The sequence below is a fragment of the Dryobates pubescens genome, chromosome 25, assembly GCF_014839835.1.
Source record: "Dryobates pubescens isolate bDryPub1 chromosome 25, bDryPub1.pri, whole genome shotgun sequence".
Taxonomy (NCBI): Eukaryota; Metazoa; Chordata; class Aves; order Piciformes; family Picidae; genus Dryobates; species Dryobates pubescens.
This window is the reverse complement of record NC_071636.1, coordinates 7,757,243-7,772,814: the sequence shown is the minus strand read 5'-3', so window position 1 is coordinate 7,772,814 and position 15,572 is coordinate 7,757,243. Positions and strand designations below refer to the sequence as shown.

At 46.1% G+C, this 15,572-nt stretch overlaps 2 protein-coding genes and 1 pseudogene across 2 annotated transcripts in view; 2 read left to right on the top strand and 1 right to left on the bottom strand.

Annotated features, from left to right (window-relative positions):
- The window catches only part of P2RX4 (purinergic receptor P2X 4), a 271,548-nt gene that overhangs the window by 46,725 nt on the left and 209,251 nt on the right, over positions 1–15,572 (top strand). The window lies entirely within an intron of this gene.
- RNF34 (ring finger protein 34) lies at positions 4,359–15,531 on the top strand. Its single transcript, XM_054172969.1, has 6 exons — positions 4,359–4,494; positions 9,376–9,594; positions 10,910–11,299; positions 11,600–11,656; positions 11,933–12,134; positions 13,774–15,531. The coding sequence occupies exons 1-6, from the start codon at positions 4,489–4,491 to the stop codon at positions 13,959–13,961; spliced, it is 1,062 nt and encodes a 353-aa protein (XP_054028944.1). The 5' UTR covers positions 4,359–4,488; the 3' UTR covers positions 13,962–15,531.
- LOC104308470 (poly(A) polymerase gamma-like) lies at positions 7,812–9,226 on the bottom strand (annotated as a pseudogene).

The window sequence follows — 15,572 nt, the reverse complement described above, 5'->3', positions numbered from 1 at the left end:
GGCCAGGTCTTTCTCTGCTGGGCAGCTTTCCAGCCACTCTTCCCCCAGTGAAGGGGAGGGTCTTGTTGAATCTCCTAACATTTGCCTCAGCCACAGCCCAGCAGCTGGTCATGTCTCCTCTAGTGACATGGGCATCAGTGCTTCTCCCACTGGGACTATGGGGCCTGTGGGGACTGCAGCTGGCAGCTTTGTGGGTCTAGCTAGTGTTTTGATTGGGATTAAATTAATGAGGAGGGAATTATAAAAATAGAGTTATCTTTATTTTCCCAAAAACCCTGCCCCAGTGTAATATAATACACTAATTCTACCAGGATGCTTATGGGCACCTTTAGTACAATTTAGAGAACTCAGAAAATGGAAAATGCTAAGCCAACAAATAGCTTCACCCCACTGATAAAATGGAGGCAAGCCAGGAACTTGGGGAAAGCCAACAAGAATGACGTTGTACTCATGAGGAGAAAGCAGGAATTGGGAGATAGTCATTAGGTCTCTCTTTGATGGCAGGCTCCAGAACTGCAACTTTATAATCCAATGTGTGGATAACATGGCATAAATCCAAAGGGAAAGGGACCTGCCAAAATCAAGGTGTCCTTAGACACGGCTTCCACGAGGCAAAACTCGTGTAGCAGCACTGTCTGAGCAGTGCCAGAGAAGCCGCGCTGCCGGCCTGTCCCAGCCAACAGCCACAGCGTTACGGCAGGCAGGGTCACTCCAGCACAGAGCAGGGAGCAGGACCCTAGGGTAGGCAGGTCCAGGGAGAAGCCAGGTCTGAGTGCTGATTTCTCCAATTTAGCCACAAACTGATCCAAATGTGATCCAAAAATGAAGAGAACCAAAATGAGAGTGCAGACTGATTTCTCATCACTCTATTTAAGACTCTCCTAAACAATGTGTCCAGTGCCAATATATACTGGACACAAAGAACCCAGCCCATCACAGTTCCAAATCCCAGCGCAGGCTTCCCCCCATGGGTGAGTATCTGTGAGGGTCTTCAGCTCTGGGTGGGAAGAATGGGTGCCTTTTACCTGACCCCCAGCAGGAGGGGAAGGCAATTTCACGCCTTTGTCTTCCCCCATCAAACCTCCACTGATGGAGGTGGGGGAAGGGGGATTTGGAGCACCCCATAACACTATCACCCAAATCATGACCCCATGAGGTCTTGGGGACAATTTGTGGATGTGCCACAGCCCTCTAAGAAAGGTGTGACACCACCAGTTGTCCTAAGTGGGTTGGCTTTGTGTGTCCCAGTGAGGAAAGGCATGCTGAGGAGGCTGAGGCACAGCAGCTCTCCAAGGACATGGCATCCAGGCATGGAGGAATCAAAGAGGGGTTTCTCAGAGCTGTACAGGAAGACATGATCTGGTGTGCATGTCTCCTTGTTGCAGCCAGGGAATGCCATGGAATGAATTCACTCCTGTTAGGTCATATTTCTAGCAAATTGATTGTGATGCAAAAATTTTCCACACAGAAGTTTTTATTTTCTCAGTAGTTAAGGTATTTATTAAGGCACCATGTTCCCAAAGAAAACACTCCAATTATTATAATAGTTCTCATTTTTGTAAGTGAGAGCAAAACAAAACTCAATAATATCACACATCTGCATGTCCCTGGGGATTTCACTTGAGTTCCTCCTGATTCATGCCTGGGGGGTGGTGAGAGGAGGAGGAGGATTCGGCGTTTTCCAGAATACATTCAAGAAACCTCATGTCAAAGTTAGTTGTTCCTGGCATAATTAATGATAGCTTCCTTCTCTCAATGAACTAAACACTCCCTGAGCTATATCTGAATGTAAACTCCAGGAAATAACTACAGCTATTATGTTCTAAAGGTCAACTTACTGACTTTTCCAGAAAATAAAGTATGGTATCTTGAGAGGAAGTACTGAAATGGTGGAGAGGCTTGGTGGGGAGGGGCAGGAGATGAGATAAAGGCCTGGCTGCAGGACTTGGAGGAAACAGGAAACAACCAACATCTGGTTCTGACATTTCAGTATAATTCTCTGTGAGAACTCTGCCAACGATCCTTCAGCATGTGCTACAGAGCACATCTAGACTGTCCTTTTCAAGCATGTAAATTCATATACCTAAAAAACAGTCCTCCAAATAACCAGCAAGAAATTGTTTTGTCTGTAATAAATCCAAGATTAGGTAAGAATCTAAAGTCAGCTTTTATCTTACCTAAAATAGGCTGAGTACCATGCCTCAGCTTATGAAGCATGAAATGGCCACTGTGTTTGGGGGTATTTAGGGCAAGGCTGAATTCGTTGAACAAATATGAAAACCTTCTCAAAGGTACTCCCAAAGTCTCTGGTATAAAAAAATGGATACTGTGATGATTCTTCCTGTATAATAATCTGAAAATCCCATTCCCTCTCCCCCCCCTCCAAATACTTTACTAAAACAAATGAATATTCCTGGTAAGAGTCACTTCTCCTCCTCTCTCCCTTGTGATTTGTAACATCTTGGGGGATTACTGAGCTGCAGCGAGTCATCATCACTTGTTATTTCACGGCAGAAGTAAATGGGACATGTAGCATTAATAGATTTAAATCTTTTAATGCTTCTTTGGCACAATCCAGAAGGCTCAGTGAGGGCAAGTCTTGTATTAATAGAACCTCTGCAAATGCTACTTTTTCAACCACAGAGCAGCTGAGAGTGTTTGAGGTTCCTTGTTTAAAAACAATTGACATGATAACAATTTAGAAGTGATCTCAAATCACATGTTATGAATATGATTCATCATGATCTGCCCAAATTAAAGTGGGAGTGGCAGCTGCAGCTGCCAGCACAGTCACCAGATCTCAGCTCTGTCAGGCCCACGTTACTCCCTAACACATCTGTGCTTGGGAGCATTTCTTACTGGCAAGTTCTCAGCAGAGCTAAAGGAAAAAATGTAGGTTTTGCTTGGTTTGGCTTATCCGTGGGACAGAGCTTTTACCCAGCTTACAGCGAGTGCATGAGGAGCTCTCATGTTTTAATGTAAGATTATTAAAATGCATATCTGTGTATAATTTGGTACTTCAAGAGTGACTTTTTTACAGAATGTAGGTGACAGAAGCTTTTTTAGAACTGAACCGCACTGCTATTTCTTAAGGTGTCTTAAAAGAATCTCTTGCATGAGAAATGTGGGAAATGTGCCATTGCTTGTGCCAACATTGTACTCACAAAGGTTTTCTGCTCTCTTTTCAGTAGCTTTGACTAAAATTGCAGGCTATTATTGGGGGGGGCGGGGGGGGGGAGAGGGGGGGAAGGGAATGGCACTTTTTATTAAAGCATTTGTAAAACCTAATGGCTTATCAAAAGCTTGCTGAGGAGCATAAGCATTTCCAAAAAGAGATGACCTGATTTTGAATTAAGATCCAGAAGTCAGACTGCACTACGTATATGCTCTTGATGCTAATGCTGCCAAGCCTGTGTCATTCTCATGACAATTACAGACCAATTCTTTTTTTTTTAACTCATTTTATCTGACTTGCTCCAAAAATAGTTCCAGCCTGCAGTAACTATTAAGGACTGAATACAACCTTTTGTACAAGTAAATTTGATTTGTGAACAAAATTTATTTTCAGCCACTTCTGTCTGTTCCTCCTTTTGGCAAAAGCTTTGTTCTTGGCCCTGTGTGCTCTTATGTAAAGGTTTCCTGAAGACTTGGTTGGGGTTGTATTGTTGGGTCTTTTTCTGGTTAAAAGCTTTCAGTTCTTACAACCTATTATTACTGGTTTTTATATGTATCTCTTTCAGACCATAGAGAAAGTAATAATGGGATATAGATGCTAGCTGGAACTGGATTTTCCAATAATAAACCCTCTATTATTTAAAGATCACCACCAAAGGGCTTGACAGAATAACCACCACTTCGGCTTTTTGCCTGCAGCTCTGGGGCTTTTCATTCCCCTTGAGACAAGCGGCTGATCATACGCAGCGGTGCCAAAACACCCGAGTTTCGGAGACTGCCCGACCGGCCCCAGCCCTGTTCCAGACCCGCGGAGGCACAGGGCTGGTGACATCCCCCGTGGCTACGCACGGTCACAGGAAGCTCGCTGGACGATGACAGCCACCGCTCGCTACCTTGGCATATAAACCTGCTTAAATACACACGAAAACCCTAAGACAACCAGAACCGTGAGGTAAAAGTTCCGTCCTGTCCCAGTGACATCACTATTTACGCACTAACAGCTATCAGCTCCCTCTCCTCCCTATCTTTGAGGGACATTTATCGCCCTTAGCACCCGCGGAACCTCCGCGCCCGCCAACATACAGGAGCCTCCTCTCCTCCCATTGGCGCCGCCCGCTCGCGTCGGCGGCAGGACAGCCAATGGCTTGCAGCGCTGCGGGAAGGCCCGCCCTCCGTGAGGCGGCCCGTTGGACGCGGCGCAGGGTGGGGGCCCGGCGGGGCGGTTGGCGCCGGGGGTCGCCGCGGCGGACGGCGCCCGGTTGAGGCGGCGGCAGACGGCGCTGGAGCGCGGGTGGTGGCGGCGTTGAAGCGGCCATGAAGGTGAGTGGGGCGGGTGTTCCTCCTCTGGGTAGGGAGAAGGGGGGCGAACCGGGCGTGACTGGGCCGGGACCCCGGTGGGATGGGCCGTGCTGCCCCTCCCTCCCCGCTTCAGCCTGCACGGCCTGGCCGCTGCCTTGTTACCGAGAGACACCCGGGCTGGGGGTGGCCTTACCGAGGAGTCCCGGCGCCCTTCACTGACTCAGCAGCCGGGCAGGGCCTGGAGCTTTCGCCTGCGGCGAGCCCCCGCCCCGATGCCCCCACACCGACCGCGCTGATCCCCTGCCGGTAACGGCGGTCGAAGGAGTGGCGGGGCTCCGGACGGGACGGAGCCGGGCTTGAAGCGGTGCGGGGGGGTGGACCCGCGAGGGGCGCGGCGGTTGGGAGCCTACCTCTGCTGTGGGGGTGTGCGGGGGTCACGGTAGCGGCTAGAGGCGATGGCGGCGGGGGGCTGCTCCGGGCGGCCGCAGGTTCGCTCCCCAAAGGCGCTGCTGCGCGTCCGGGGTTGACGTTGGGTTTCCAGGTCAGGGCTGAGGGTTGCGAGGACTGGGGATCTCCCAGTTCGGCGGGTTCTGAGGGGCGCTTGATCTCTGAGGTGGCTTTGCTTGAACTGAGGGTGGGTGTAAAGAAGAAAATCCAGCTAAAAAACGAATAAAATCCCTTTTGCTGCTCTGCTCTTGGTCTGCTGGCTTTGGTAGCACATCCTCCTTGCAAAGATGTGTAAGGAGTAGCATAGATGCTCCCTGAGGTGAGTGTCTTGTCTCAGGTCATACTCTGATCAGGTTACTGAACGCCCTTAAAGCCAAAAACAAGAGCAGAGAACTTCAAACGCAGTACTTGGCCCCCGTAGGGTGCACTTAAGGTGTAGAAAGAGAAGATAGCTGATGGCAGCTTGTGAGGAGAGAATATGGGAAGTGGTGGCTGATGGAGAGATTTTGGTGCAGAAGTTGGCAAGCTTTTAATTAATTCTCAAGGGAGAGAGGTTTTGTTTTCCTGTGTCTCATTTGTCTCTTCTGTTGGTGCTTTTCAGCATGGTCTCATTTCTTTTACAGAGTAATATGAAGAGCCTAGACAGTGTAATTCAATTATCGGCTAATGACACTAGTGCATAGAAAGAATCCACTGCTGACTTAGGTTAAGGAGAGAATTAAGGAGGCCCACGTGTCCTTACCTTTCACCTCAGAATGACTGAATGCTTGTCAGTAAGTCTAATGAGGTTTTTCAGTTTGATATTAACAACGTTCATGTATCCAAAGATGGGTAACAAGAAAAGAAACAGTCACATAAACGGAGTGAGTTGAATTCTGACAGACCCTTTTGGTTCATAATTTTATTTTTCTGTGATTCTTCTTTAATCTTTTAACCATACACTAGCTCGTCATTTTTTTCAGTATATGTGAGGAATTAATGTTTGAGCAACTGGCAGCTTAAGAAAAACATTTTTCAGAAGTCCTAACTTTTAAAGCTTGTAACTCTCTTGGATTGAACCACTGGTTTTCAGGATTTGTTTCTGAAAAGTTAATTACTCATGTCTAATAAATGAGGAAAATTATGCACAGCTTGGTTTGTATAGGAACATTTAATACTGATCTGTTTCCACTCTTTATTAAACAAGTCTCAATTTGATGGTAATGATTGTCACAGAAGCCTGATGACACATCGGGCAGGCCCCCAGAGCAGGGTGTATTGCTGAGTGCAGCCACGTGCTGGGGCTCCCTGTGTCTGGGCTGGAGGTCACGGAGGGGCCACTGGAGCTCATCCTCCTCTGACTCCCTTTGCAGTAACCTTAGGAAGATTTTCTCCTGTGCCTGAAGTGCCCACAGCTTGGATTCTTTGTGTTACACCTGGGATTATTTTACTCTTGAAATACCTGTACAATTACACTAGTGAATTTAATTGGTTTCATGTACATTAGATGTTACTGCTGCACACGGTGTTGTGTTGTACAGTGCAGAAGTAGAATGACCGTGTTCGGTATTTTGTTGTATTGCAAGACGTCTAATGCCAACTTTGAACGGCAGAAGTGAAGTGCTAGGTTTCTGTGGGTTGAGGAGGTGGTTTTGGTGCTCTGTAATTAAGGAGCTTATAGGAACATGTTCATGTAGAACATGTTTGGTCCTGTGGCATTATTTCTCACAGCTTCTCTAATGAAGGGTGAGGGCTCTTTTCTTACCTCTGTGCTCAGTGGTTTGAAAGGAGACGTTCTGGCATATCCCTGGTATTGTGTTGAGTTCCCACAAATGTTAACAGGACTGTGTTTGGTTCAGGAGAAAGGTGCAGTTTCATACAGAAATTAGTCTTAACTACTACAGGAATGAAAGCACCATCATTACTGAGCTGAAGTGCATGCTCTGGTCGCTTTAGGGTTTACAGCAAGCACTACAAGTCTCAAAGCAATTATTTTGTATTTTCATGATTTGGTGAAGGGGTTAAAAAAAAAGAAGATACTGCTCTGGAATGAAAACCACAACAGCTGTAGTCAGCATTGTTAAGAAAAAAAGTATGAAAAAAAAGGTTGTTTAAAGGAAGTTGTGCCACTCAACTTGCTTTTGAAAAGAGCTTGGTGTGATTCTCTTTGCCTTGTTCTTTGTGTTGTGTTCTGTTTTTCTGTAGGTTTCAGTGAGCCCCATGACAGTGATTAAACACGTGATCTGAACAACTTGGAGTCCAAGTTCCAGCTTTAAGTAGAATATGCACTTTTGACAGACAATCTAGTGCTAAAGGCTTTCAAGGATAAAAAGCAGCAGTTTATGTATTTAGAATTCTTGGCAGTGTTTCAAGATTGTGCGACTCAACCTCAAAATCCAACCAGTACAGGATAAGTTTATTTTAAATTTGGGCAAACATTTTGTAAGACAACAAAACATGTTCAGGGAGGTCTTGAAAAGGGTTTCCCTCTCATAGAAGCTAGCTCATAACTAGTTTCTAATGAAGATTTGCTCTCTTCACATGAGCTGACTCAATATTCAGACCTTTCTTTAGCCCACTGAGGTTGTTTGCCTGTCTGTTACACTGTATCAGCGAGTGGCTGTGTAACGCCTGTTGAACCAATGTTAACACTTCCTGCATTTCCACTTCCCTGAATGCCATTCCAAGAAGCCCCATTGACACACATTCACTCTGTTTATGGAGTTCTTGGTTGCCAGGGAAAGGCTGTGGCTTTGCCTGTGCCATAGCTACAGATTCATTCCCCTCCCAGCTGCCAGCCAGCACAAGAATTTTAGCTTCAATGTGGCATATCTCCTCCAAGAGCAGCCCTTCAGTGTAGGTACAATACAATGTTTGTTCTTCTGGTACAGAGAGCATTCATCACTCTGGTTTTTCTTGAAGAATCTCATTGGTAACTGCAAGGCCATGTTTAAACTCCTCTACCATTACGCTCACATTGATATAACTATGTTGTATGTGGAGTTCTGCTGTGGATAGGCTGGGGTGATGGTCGGTGTTAGGTGACACCATCCTGATGGGTTCACCCCAGAGTCCCATACTGGTAAATTAAGGTTGCTGTCTTCAGGTTGTTTCAGCAATGGGAGATTGCTTGTTCCCATTTTGAAACCAGGAAGAACTTGTTCACAAGAGTAGAAGCCAAAGTGTTGTGATAGAGTTGACAAGCTAATAGCATAGCTCAGGAAACCTCACCAAGAAATCCCAGGAGTAAATACCACGTCGTTTTGACTGCGGTTTAACTGCACACAGTATGAGCTGGAAGTTCTTCTTTGACACTAGATGTAGGATTTCGTAAGTAACACTGCAGCCATTTGAGCTCTGTATTCATCTTAGATCCAAGCTTGTACAGAAGACACCTCCAACGTCAAGATTGTTGGAAAAAGTTTGCATAGAGAGTCTCACAAAGATGAGATCAGTCTCAATGCCATCAAACTCAAACTTGACAGCTGGTACATGCACATCTTCAGCTGCTCTTAGAGTATTTGATTGCCTCCTGAGAGTTTTACAAGGAATGACTGAAAAAAATCTAATCTTTCCATGTGTCTGGGGGCAACACACACAGCATCTCTGTCAGCAGAGATAACACGCTTTAGTGTGTCCTCCAAGCTTATAAACGTTTTGCCACTAATGTTTGCTACTGCTGGAAGTGAAGGTTCTTGCTTTCACCAAGTTCAGAAATCCTTTCTCTGACCTAAAGTTACTCAGTTTTCCAAGAACAACCAGCCTGTGATTCAGTTCTTTCTCATCTTCAGATACCCCAAATGGCTTCATTGCTTCAGCCAGCTTCTCAGGAGGAGCTAAGCTAATTGGTGAATTAACTCCATAGTGTCCTGGAGGCTGCTTCTGCGGTCTAGGAAGTATCACATCTCCTTCATGAACACAACTCTCTGCACAACACACAGCCCAACCTTTCTATGGGTCTGTGATTGGTTTGGTTCTTCAAAGTCTGAGAACCCAGAAATGTTTTTCTGTAGAGAGAGTTTTCTTGTGAGTCATGTAAGAGCTCCATCAGTTCTGGAGAAGATCCTGCAGGAGACAGCTCTGCTCTAATGATAAGTTGCTGCCTGTCGTCATTTCAGGTTTTGCCCCTCGCCTACAACTGGCATTAGTCTCGTCCTTTGCGCTGTTGCGTTGCCTCCTCGGATCCCTCACCCTTTCTGTGTGGAACTCTGCTAGAAAAGGAGTTGTGAAGGCAAGCTCCGTGTGCTGGCATGGGTCTCTTAGAAGCAATTCTTGCCTGCTGTAGTTTGCAGCTGGGAAGCAGAGGTTTTCTGGCCGCTCCAGGCATTAGCCTGCTGAATTCCTGCAGCTCTGGGGACTCGCCGCGTGCTTTTGGGATGATGACAGACGGAGCCAAGTAGCTCTTCAGTAGCAAGTCACATCTGATGTGGACTTTCCGATATTAATTCCCTTTGTTTGCTTTGTGAATATTTTCAGGCGGGAGCTACTTCCATGTGGGCTTCCTGCTGTGGGTTGCTGAATGAAGTCATGGGGACTGGAGCTGTCCGTGGCCAGCAGGCTGGTTTTGGGGGAGGAGCTGGCCCCTTCAGATTCGCACCAAGTACAGACTTCTCAGCCTACCCATCCACGGCTGCTGCGGGCACTAACATAGTCTGCAAAGCCTGTGGGCTTTCCTTCTCGGTGTTCAGGAAAAAGGTGAGTCTCTTTCCTATTCTATAGTAACTGTGCTTGTATGAACTGGTCTGTAAGTGCACTGGGAGGTGAATTTGTGTTTTTCCTTAGATAAGGAAACCTGAGGCAGAGGGCCAGGGATGGAGCAAGTGCCTTTCTGAGCTCACAGGAAATTACTGTCAGGCAGTATTAGAGGTTAAGAGGTCTGATGTTCATTAATCAGTGACACATTTGGTCTGGTCTGACCAAAAATTGGCAGATTCTAATTTGGAAGACACATTTCTTAGCTTCAGAGTCTTGAACAGTAACACAAATCTGGGTTTGAAGATTATACCAAACATAGCAGTTAAGAACTGGAATCGGCAAACTGAGCGATGGAAAAGCTAAAATCTCTCAGCACAGCGTCACAGCTTCTTTCTGTGAAACACTCTTTGGTTCCTGACCAGGTTTAGTTCTGCTGCACTCCAACCACCTCTTCATTTGGAAGCAGGTTAGGGGGTTAATTCAGATAAATGAATGGAGATTGTTAATATTTCTCTGTACCATGACTGTCCAGCATCACTTTGTCCACTCAGTGACCTACTTCTCTGCAGCTCATTTAGATAAACACAAAACCTCTTTTCTCAGTTGGTTGTTCAGTTTCCCCCTTTCTCAGGATCCTGTCATTTGCTTGGCAAATGCTTTGTTGAAGTAAGGGTTGTGTAGGGATGTTCTCTGAAGCTAATACTAATTTACTAAAATCCTGAAAAGCTTGAAGAGTTTGGATGTGTTCACAGCAGATGAGATGACCCTTTCAGTTATTGCTGAGTCTTGCCTGTTGTAGCTTTTGTATGTTGCAGTGAGTCTGTAGAACAAAGCTCCCTTCAGAAATGACATCTGGGTGTTTGGGAGTATTTACCATGTGATTCATCTGCTTTAAGGCCTATTCTGACTTCCTTCCATCTAGAGGATGTATATTCTGTAAAGTTCAGGGATTTTGCTGCTTTTACACAAGAACAGCAGTGACTCTTAGTTTACTGAAAAGTGTTCTGCTGTATCATAAAAGTGACTTTCAGTTTTGTTTGTTCAAGCTACAACTTGAGTACTTCATTCGTTGCTTTACTCACGTTTTTCGTTGAAGCCTCAAACCCGCTGAGAGCAGTGCTGCAAAAGTTAGATTGCTGTGGAACACCTGCAGAACTATTTGACAGGGCAGTTTTCTAGACTTAAATCCTAAAAATGATGCATGTCAGAATAGATGATTAAGACACTAATTAGTAAATTCTGTAGCCTGGAGAAGAGCAGGGTCTGGATTTGTTTCCTGCGATTTACTGAATGGTTATTTCCTCTCTCTCCCCAGCATGTGTGTTGTGACTGCAAGAAGGATTTCTGCTCAGTTTGTTCAGTCTTGCAAGAGAATCTTAGAAGATGTTCCACTTGTCACTTGCTGCAAGAAACAGCCTTTCAGCGGCCTCAGTTAATGAGATTGAAAGTGAAGGATCTGCGTCAGTATCTGATTCTCAGAAACATACCAACAGATACGTGCAGGGAGAAAGAAGACTTGGTGGATCTGGTGCTCTGCCACCACGGATTAGGTTCAGGGGCAGACATGGACGCTAGCAGCTTGCATTCGTCACGGTCACAGACTTCAGGGTTTTTCACTCATCCATTTTCTATGTCTGTATCGGTGTCATCTCAAGGAGACCTTGCGAGCAGGAGGGGAAGCACAGGGAGCGGAACAGCTTTACGGGTATGGTAACGAAGGGGTGGCTTGTGGTAGAGCACAGCTGGCACCACAGGGTGCCTGGCTTTGAAATGCCAGGTGGTACAGTTCAGGGTGCCAGGAAAATGCCTTTTGTGCCTTTCACCTGAAACCAGATTACTTGAAGTGATTGCTGGTTGAGGTGACAGAAGTTGACTTAAATCAGTAATTATCAGCAGCACTTGAAACTTCAAAATGTCATTGTCATCTGTGATCCGTTCGGTACAAAGGAAGATGTTTATAGCAGATAATGTGTTCGTATCCTGACGAGTTTCCTTCTGTACACAGGGACAAACGGAAACATCCTCTATAAATAACGAAGAAGATGAAAGTGCAGAAGAGCAGGTGAGATATGAACCCATCCACGGGATACATTTTTGGCATGTGATACCCTGAAGCGTTTGTCAGCATTTAGTATCGGGCTGTAGTTTGGTCAGCGTTTGCTGTGCCTAGCTGTACCTATCTGCATGTTCTTGCTTTGAAAATGAGCAAAATTTATCTGCATGTTCTTGCTTTGAAAAAAGTAAAACTTTATCTGAGCTGCTGCAACTTTATATAGCACCAGATCCGATGCTCTGAACTTCCCAGGACAGTTAAGAACATACAGTTGATGTGTTTCAGACCCCTGGATTGTCCAGAAAGCGAGTGAGGGCATCATTGTCTGATATTTCAAGCCTGGAAGACATTGAAGGGTTGAGCGTTCGGCAGCTGAAGGAAATACTCGCCTGTAATTTTGTCAACTACTCAGGCTGCTGTGAAAAATGGGAACTTGTGGAAAAAGTGAGCAGGCTGTACAGAGAGAACGAGGAAAACCACAAGACACGTAGGTTTCTATTTTATTTCCACTTTCTTGAGACTACTTCGTTTCTGGTTTCTGGTAGCCGGTTCTGCCAACAGAAGGAGTTGGTCTCTAGCTTGGGCTGCTCAGCAGGAACAACTGGGAAGTGGGTTTTAACAATTCAGGGTGCACCTAGAGCAGCTGAATGTGTTTCTAGTGAGTAACTGAAGCTTTCCAGGATTGTGCTGGCTTTTTGAGGCTTTTTCCCAAAGCTGAGAGCTCTCGGCTTTCACAGTGAAGGTAAAATTGCACAACTGAGAACTGTTTTCTTGGAGAACGTGAAACTTGGCACACCACATCCTTTATTAGGTTTCACAAAGCATTAGCATGAGAGCAGCTCAGTACCTGCCAACAGACCAGAGCAGTTCAGGTCTTTTGCTGTGGGTACAGAATTAAAAGCTGCAGGGGCAAAAGTTCAAGTGTTTTGGTCTCCATCCATGTTGTCATGATAAGGTGGTTCTGTGGATTCAGCTCAGGCACTAGAATTCTTCCACCCTCTGTTGCACTCAGCAGTTGGGAGTCCTTCACTTGTGTGGCTGGGGTACATCCACAGACAAAGTGTAATCACGAGGGGCAACTTCCTGATGTTGTACCCCGCTGGGAAGATGCCTGCATGTGGCAGTCAGGCTGTACAGTACAGGAGTCTGGAGACTGGAAAACTCTCTATCCCTGGGCCACTGCATAGCCAGGTGGTTCCAGCACACATACCCTGCAGGGACTGTGATTGTAGGGGATACAGTCCCAAACTGTGCCAGGGGAGGTTTAAACTCGAAGTGAGGAGAAAGAGCTTCACTGAGCGAGTTGTTCATCATTGGAATGTGCTGCCCAGGGAGGTGGTGGAGTCACCATCCCTGGAGGTGTTCAAGAGGAGATTGGACGTGGCACTTGGTGCCATGGTCCTAGTCGTGAGGTCTGTGGAGACAGGTTGGACTTGATGATCCTTGGGGTCTCTTCCAGCCTTAGCTATACTGTGATACTGTAATCAGGTGTGAAATAATGGGCTGGGCTAACTGGGGTGGAAAAGGACTGTAGAGGTGGAGGGACCATTAGTGACTATCAGAATATGGCTTAGGTGAGATCTGCAGTTTGAATTGCAAACCAGCCTGAAACCAAGCATCACACATAGCTTGGTAATGTGGTCTGATGGAACATTCAGTTACTGATAGGGGATAGCATCAATTGGTGATGAAATGTGACAGGATTTCCTTAGTTCTGCCAACTTTATGGTCTGCATAGGGCTTCCACTCCTTAGCCTGCTTCAGTATTACTGTGTTTAATCTTCTGTGGCAAGTGTTCTGCTGAAGGAAGTAAGCTTGGAGATGAAAAACCAACATGCTCTGAATGTTAATCCAGTTACTGCAGTCTTTATTCCGAATTGAAAATGGTCTCTGTGTTTAAAGAGTGAAATCAAATATTGGATGTTCACTGAAGGGCTCTTCTGGTTCTTGTTTCTTCATTGTTTTGAAGGCCTGTAGATTAATTCTTAGCTGTGGGCCAGAAAAACTTGTGAACAGGGAGCAGCATGGCTTCATGCTGAGTGAGCTGCTATTTGAGTGGCTGCCTGGGCTAGCACTGAACTGGTTTTTCAAGGCCTGCATGTGTGACCTCTCCTGTTGGTTTGCAGAGGGTGAGAAGATGCAGCTGAACGACAACGATGACAACCTGTGTCGCATCTGCATGGACGCCATCATTGACTGCGTCCTGCTGGAGTGCGGCCACATGGTCACCTGCACCAAGTGCGGCAAGCGGATGAGCGAGTGCCCCATCTGCCGCCAGTATGTGGTGCGGGCTGTGCACGTCTTCAAGTCTTAAACAGCAATCAGAGCTGCCTTTTATCACTGCCCTTCTGGGATCCTGGGGGCAGGAGTGATGAAAAAGGGGCCGGTGTCAGCTTTTTAGTTCCCAGTAAACAGCATTTGGAACAGCAGGATCTAGACGTTCATGGAACATTTCTCTACAGCACAGTGAATCGCAGGGGTGGGCAGCACAAGGTGACATCTGTGTGTGCAGTGACAGTACTGCCTGACTTACAACCCCTCAAACTGTTTTCAGCAGTTCTTGCTCTCTTCTGAAGAACATCACCTCATGGTCCCACGGTCAGTGCTCAGACACTGCTGCGCCACCACATCAGCATCTTACCTTGTCTAGTGCATTAGAAGCAGCAACTATAGCAGTTGACTATTCAGCTCTTGCCTAACTCTAGAATGTAACTGCGCCGACACTGTCCCTGTGCCGGTGTTAACAGCATAAACCAGGACTGCAGGGAGCACTGCCGTTAACTGGACCTGCACAGAGCCCTTAAGCAATCATCTGTGTTATGCTGATTGCTTCATCCCCAATGGCTGTCCTTGTACAGGGACTGTCTTGGCCATTCTGCGTGACCACACAGAACTCTGCTACAGTGCAGGGCTGTGCTGTCCAAATACCAATTAGTAACTGAGTGTTTTTTAGGTTAGGATTAAAGTATTTTTTTAAACAGGGGTACAGTAACCATACTGAGTGTGGTCCTTAAACCACTCATGCCTATTGTAACTCTTAATCTTACACGATTGTATGCCATGTGCCGACAACCTGATGTTACTGTGAATACAAATCAGGGTCAGAAACTACTTGCTGCTAACATGTGGAATGTACATATAGCATTGCTAACCTTAACTCGGAAGGGGACCTTGGTATTTCTCTGAAACCTCCTCTTCGCAGACCCCCCCCCAGGCTGAGTCACTATTAATCACACTTCCTAGTGGCTGCAAGCTGACCTGTGGTGCTGTCAGTCCTTGGCCTTGTCTCTTAACTAGGCTTTGTGCCAGCATCAGGGTTAAGGGTCCTCTTGGAGCAAGAATTTGCAGTTCTAGTAGGACATCTGTGACAGATGACTCAGTGAAAATGGGGGCAAGAACAGCCCTTGTGTTAGGGGCAGTTGCCTGAGGCTGTTTGCTTGTTTCCTGGAGGTGAGGAAGGATCTAGTTGGTCCTGGATGGTTTATCCTTTCTGCAGGGTTCAACAATGAAGCTAGTTTCTCCTTTTTGTTTGCCACATGCTAGAGAAGTAACAGAGCCAGGGCCCTGTTTTGCCTCAGCTGTGGTACCTCTTTCTTCTATTGTACTATCGGACCTGCTTTTATCCTTTATGTGGAAAAGTGAGCTGTCTTGAAAAAGAGAAAGTAGCTGCTCCTCAAGGTAAAACATGCAGCTTAGAAACACTGCGTGTTATTTTTCAGAAGGGAGCAAACCTGTTCTGGCTTTATTTTTCAGAACTAACTTCTTAATGGTACTTAAATCCTGGAGCCTCTGTGTTACTACCACGCTGATCATTAGCCACACAAGATTAATAAAGATTGATGATGGGCTCTGTCAGCCTCTGTCTCTTTCCTTAACCAGCAGTGGGAGTTCTCTTGGTGCTTTAACATTCTTCTTAACATTTTAG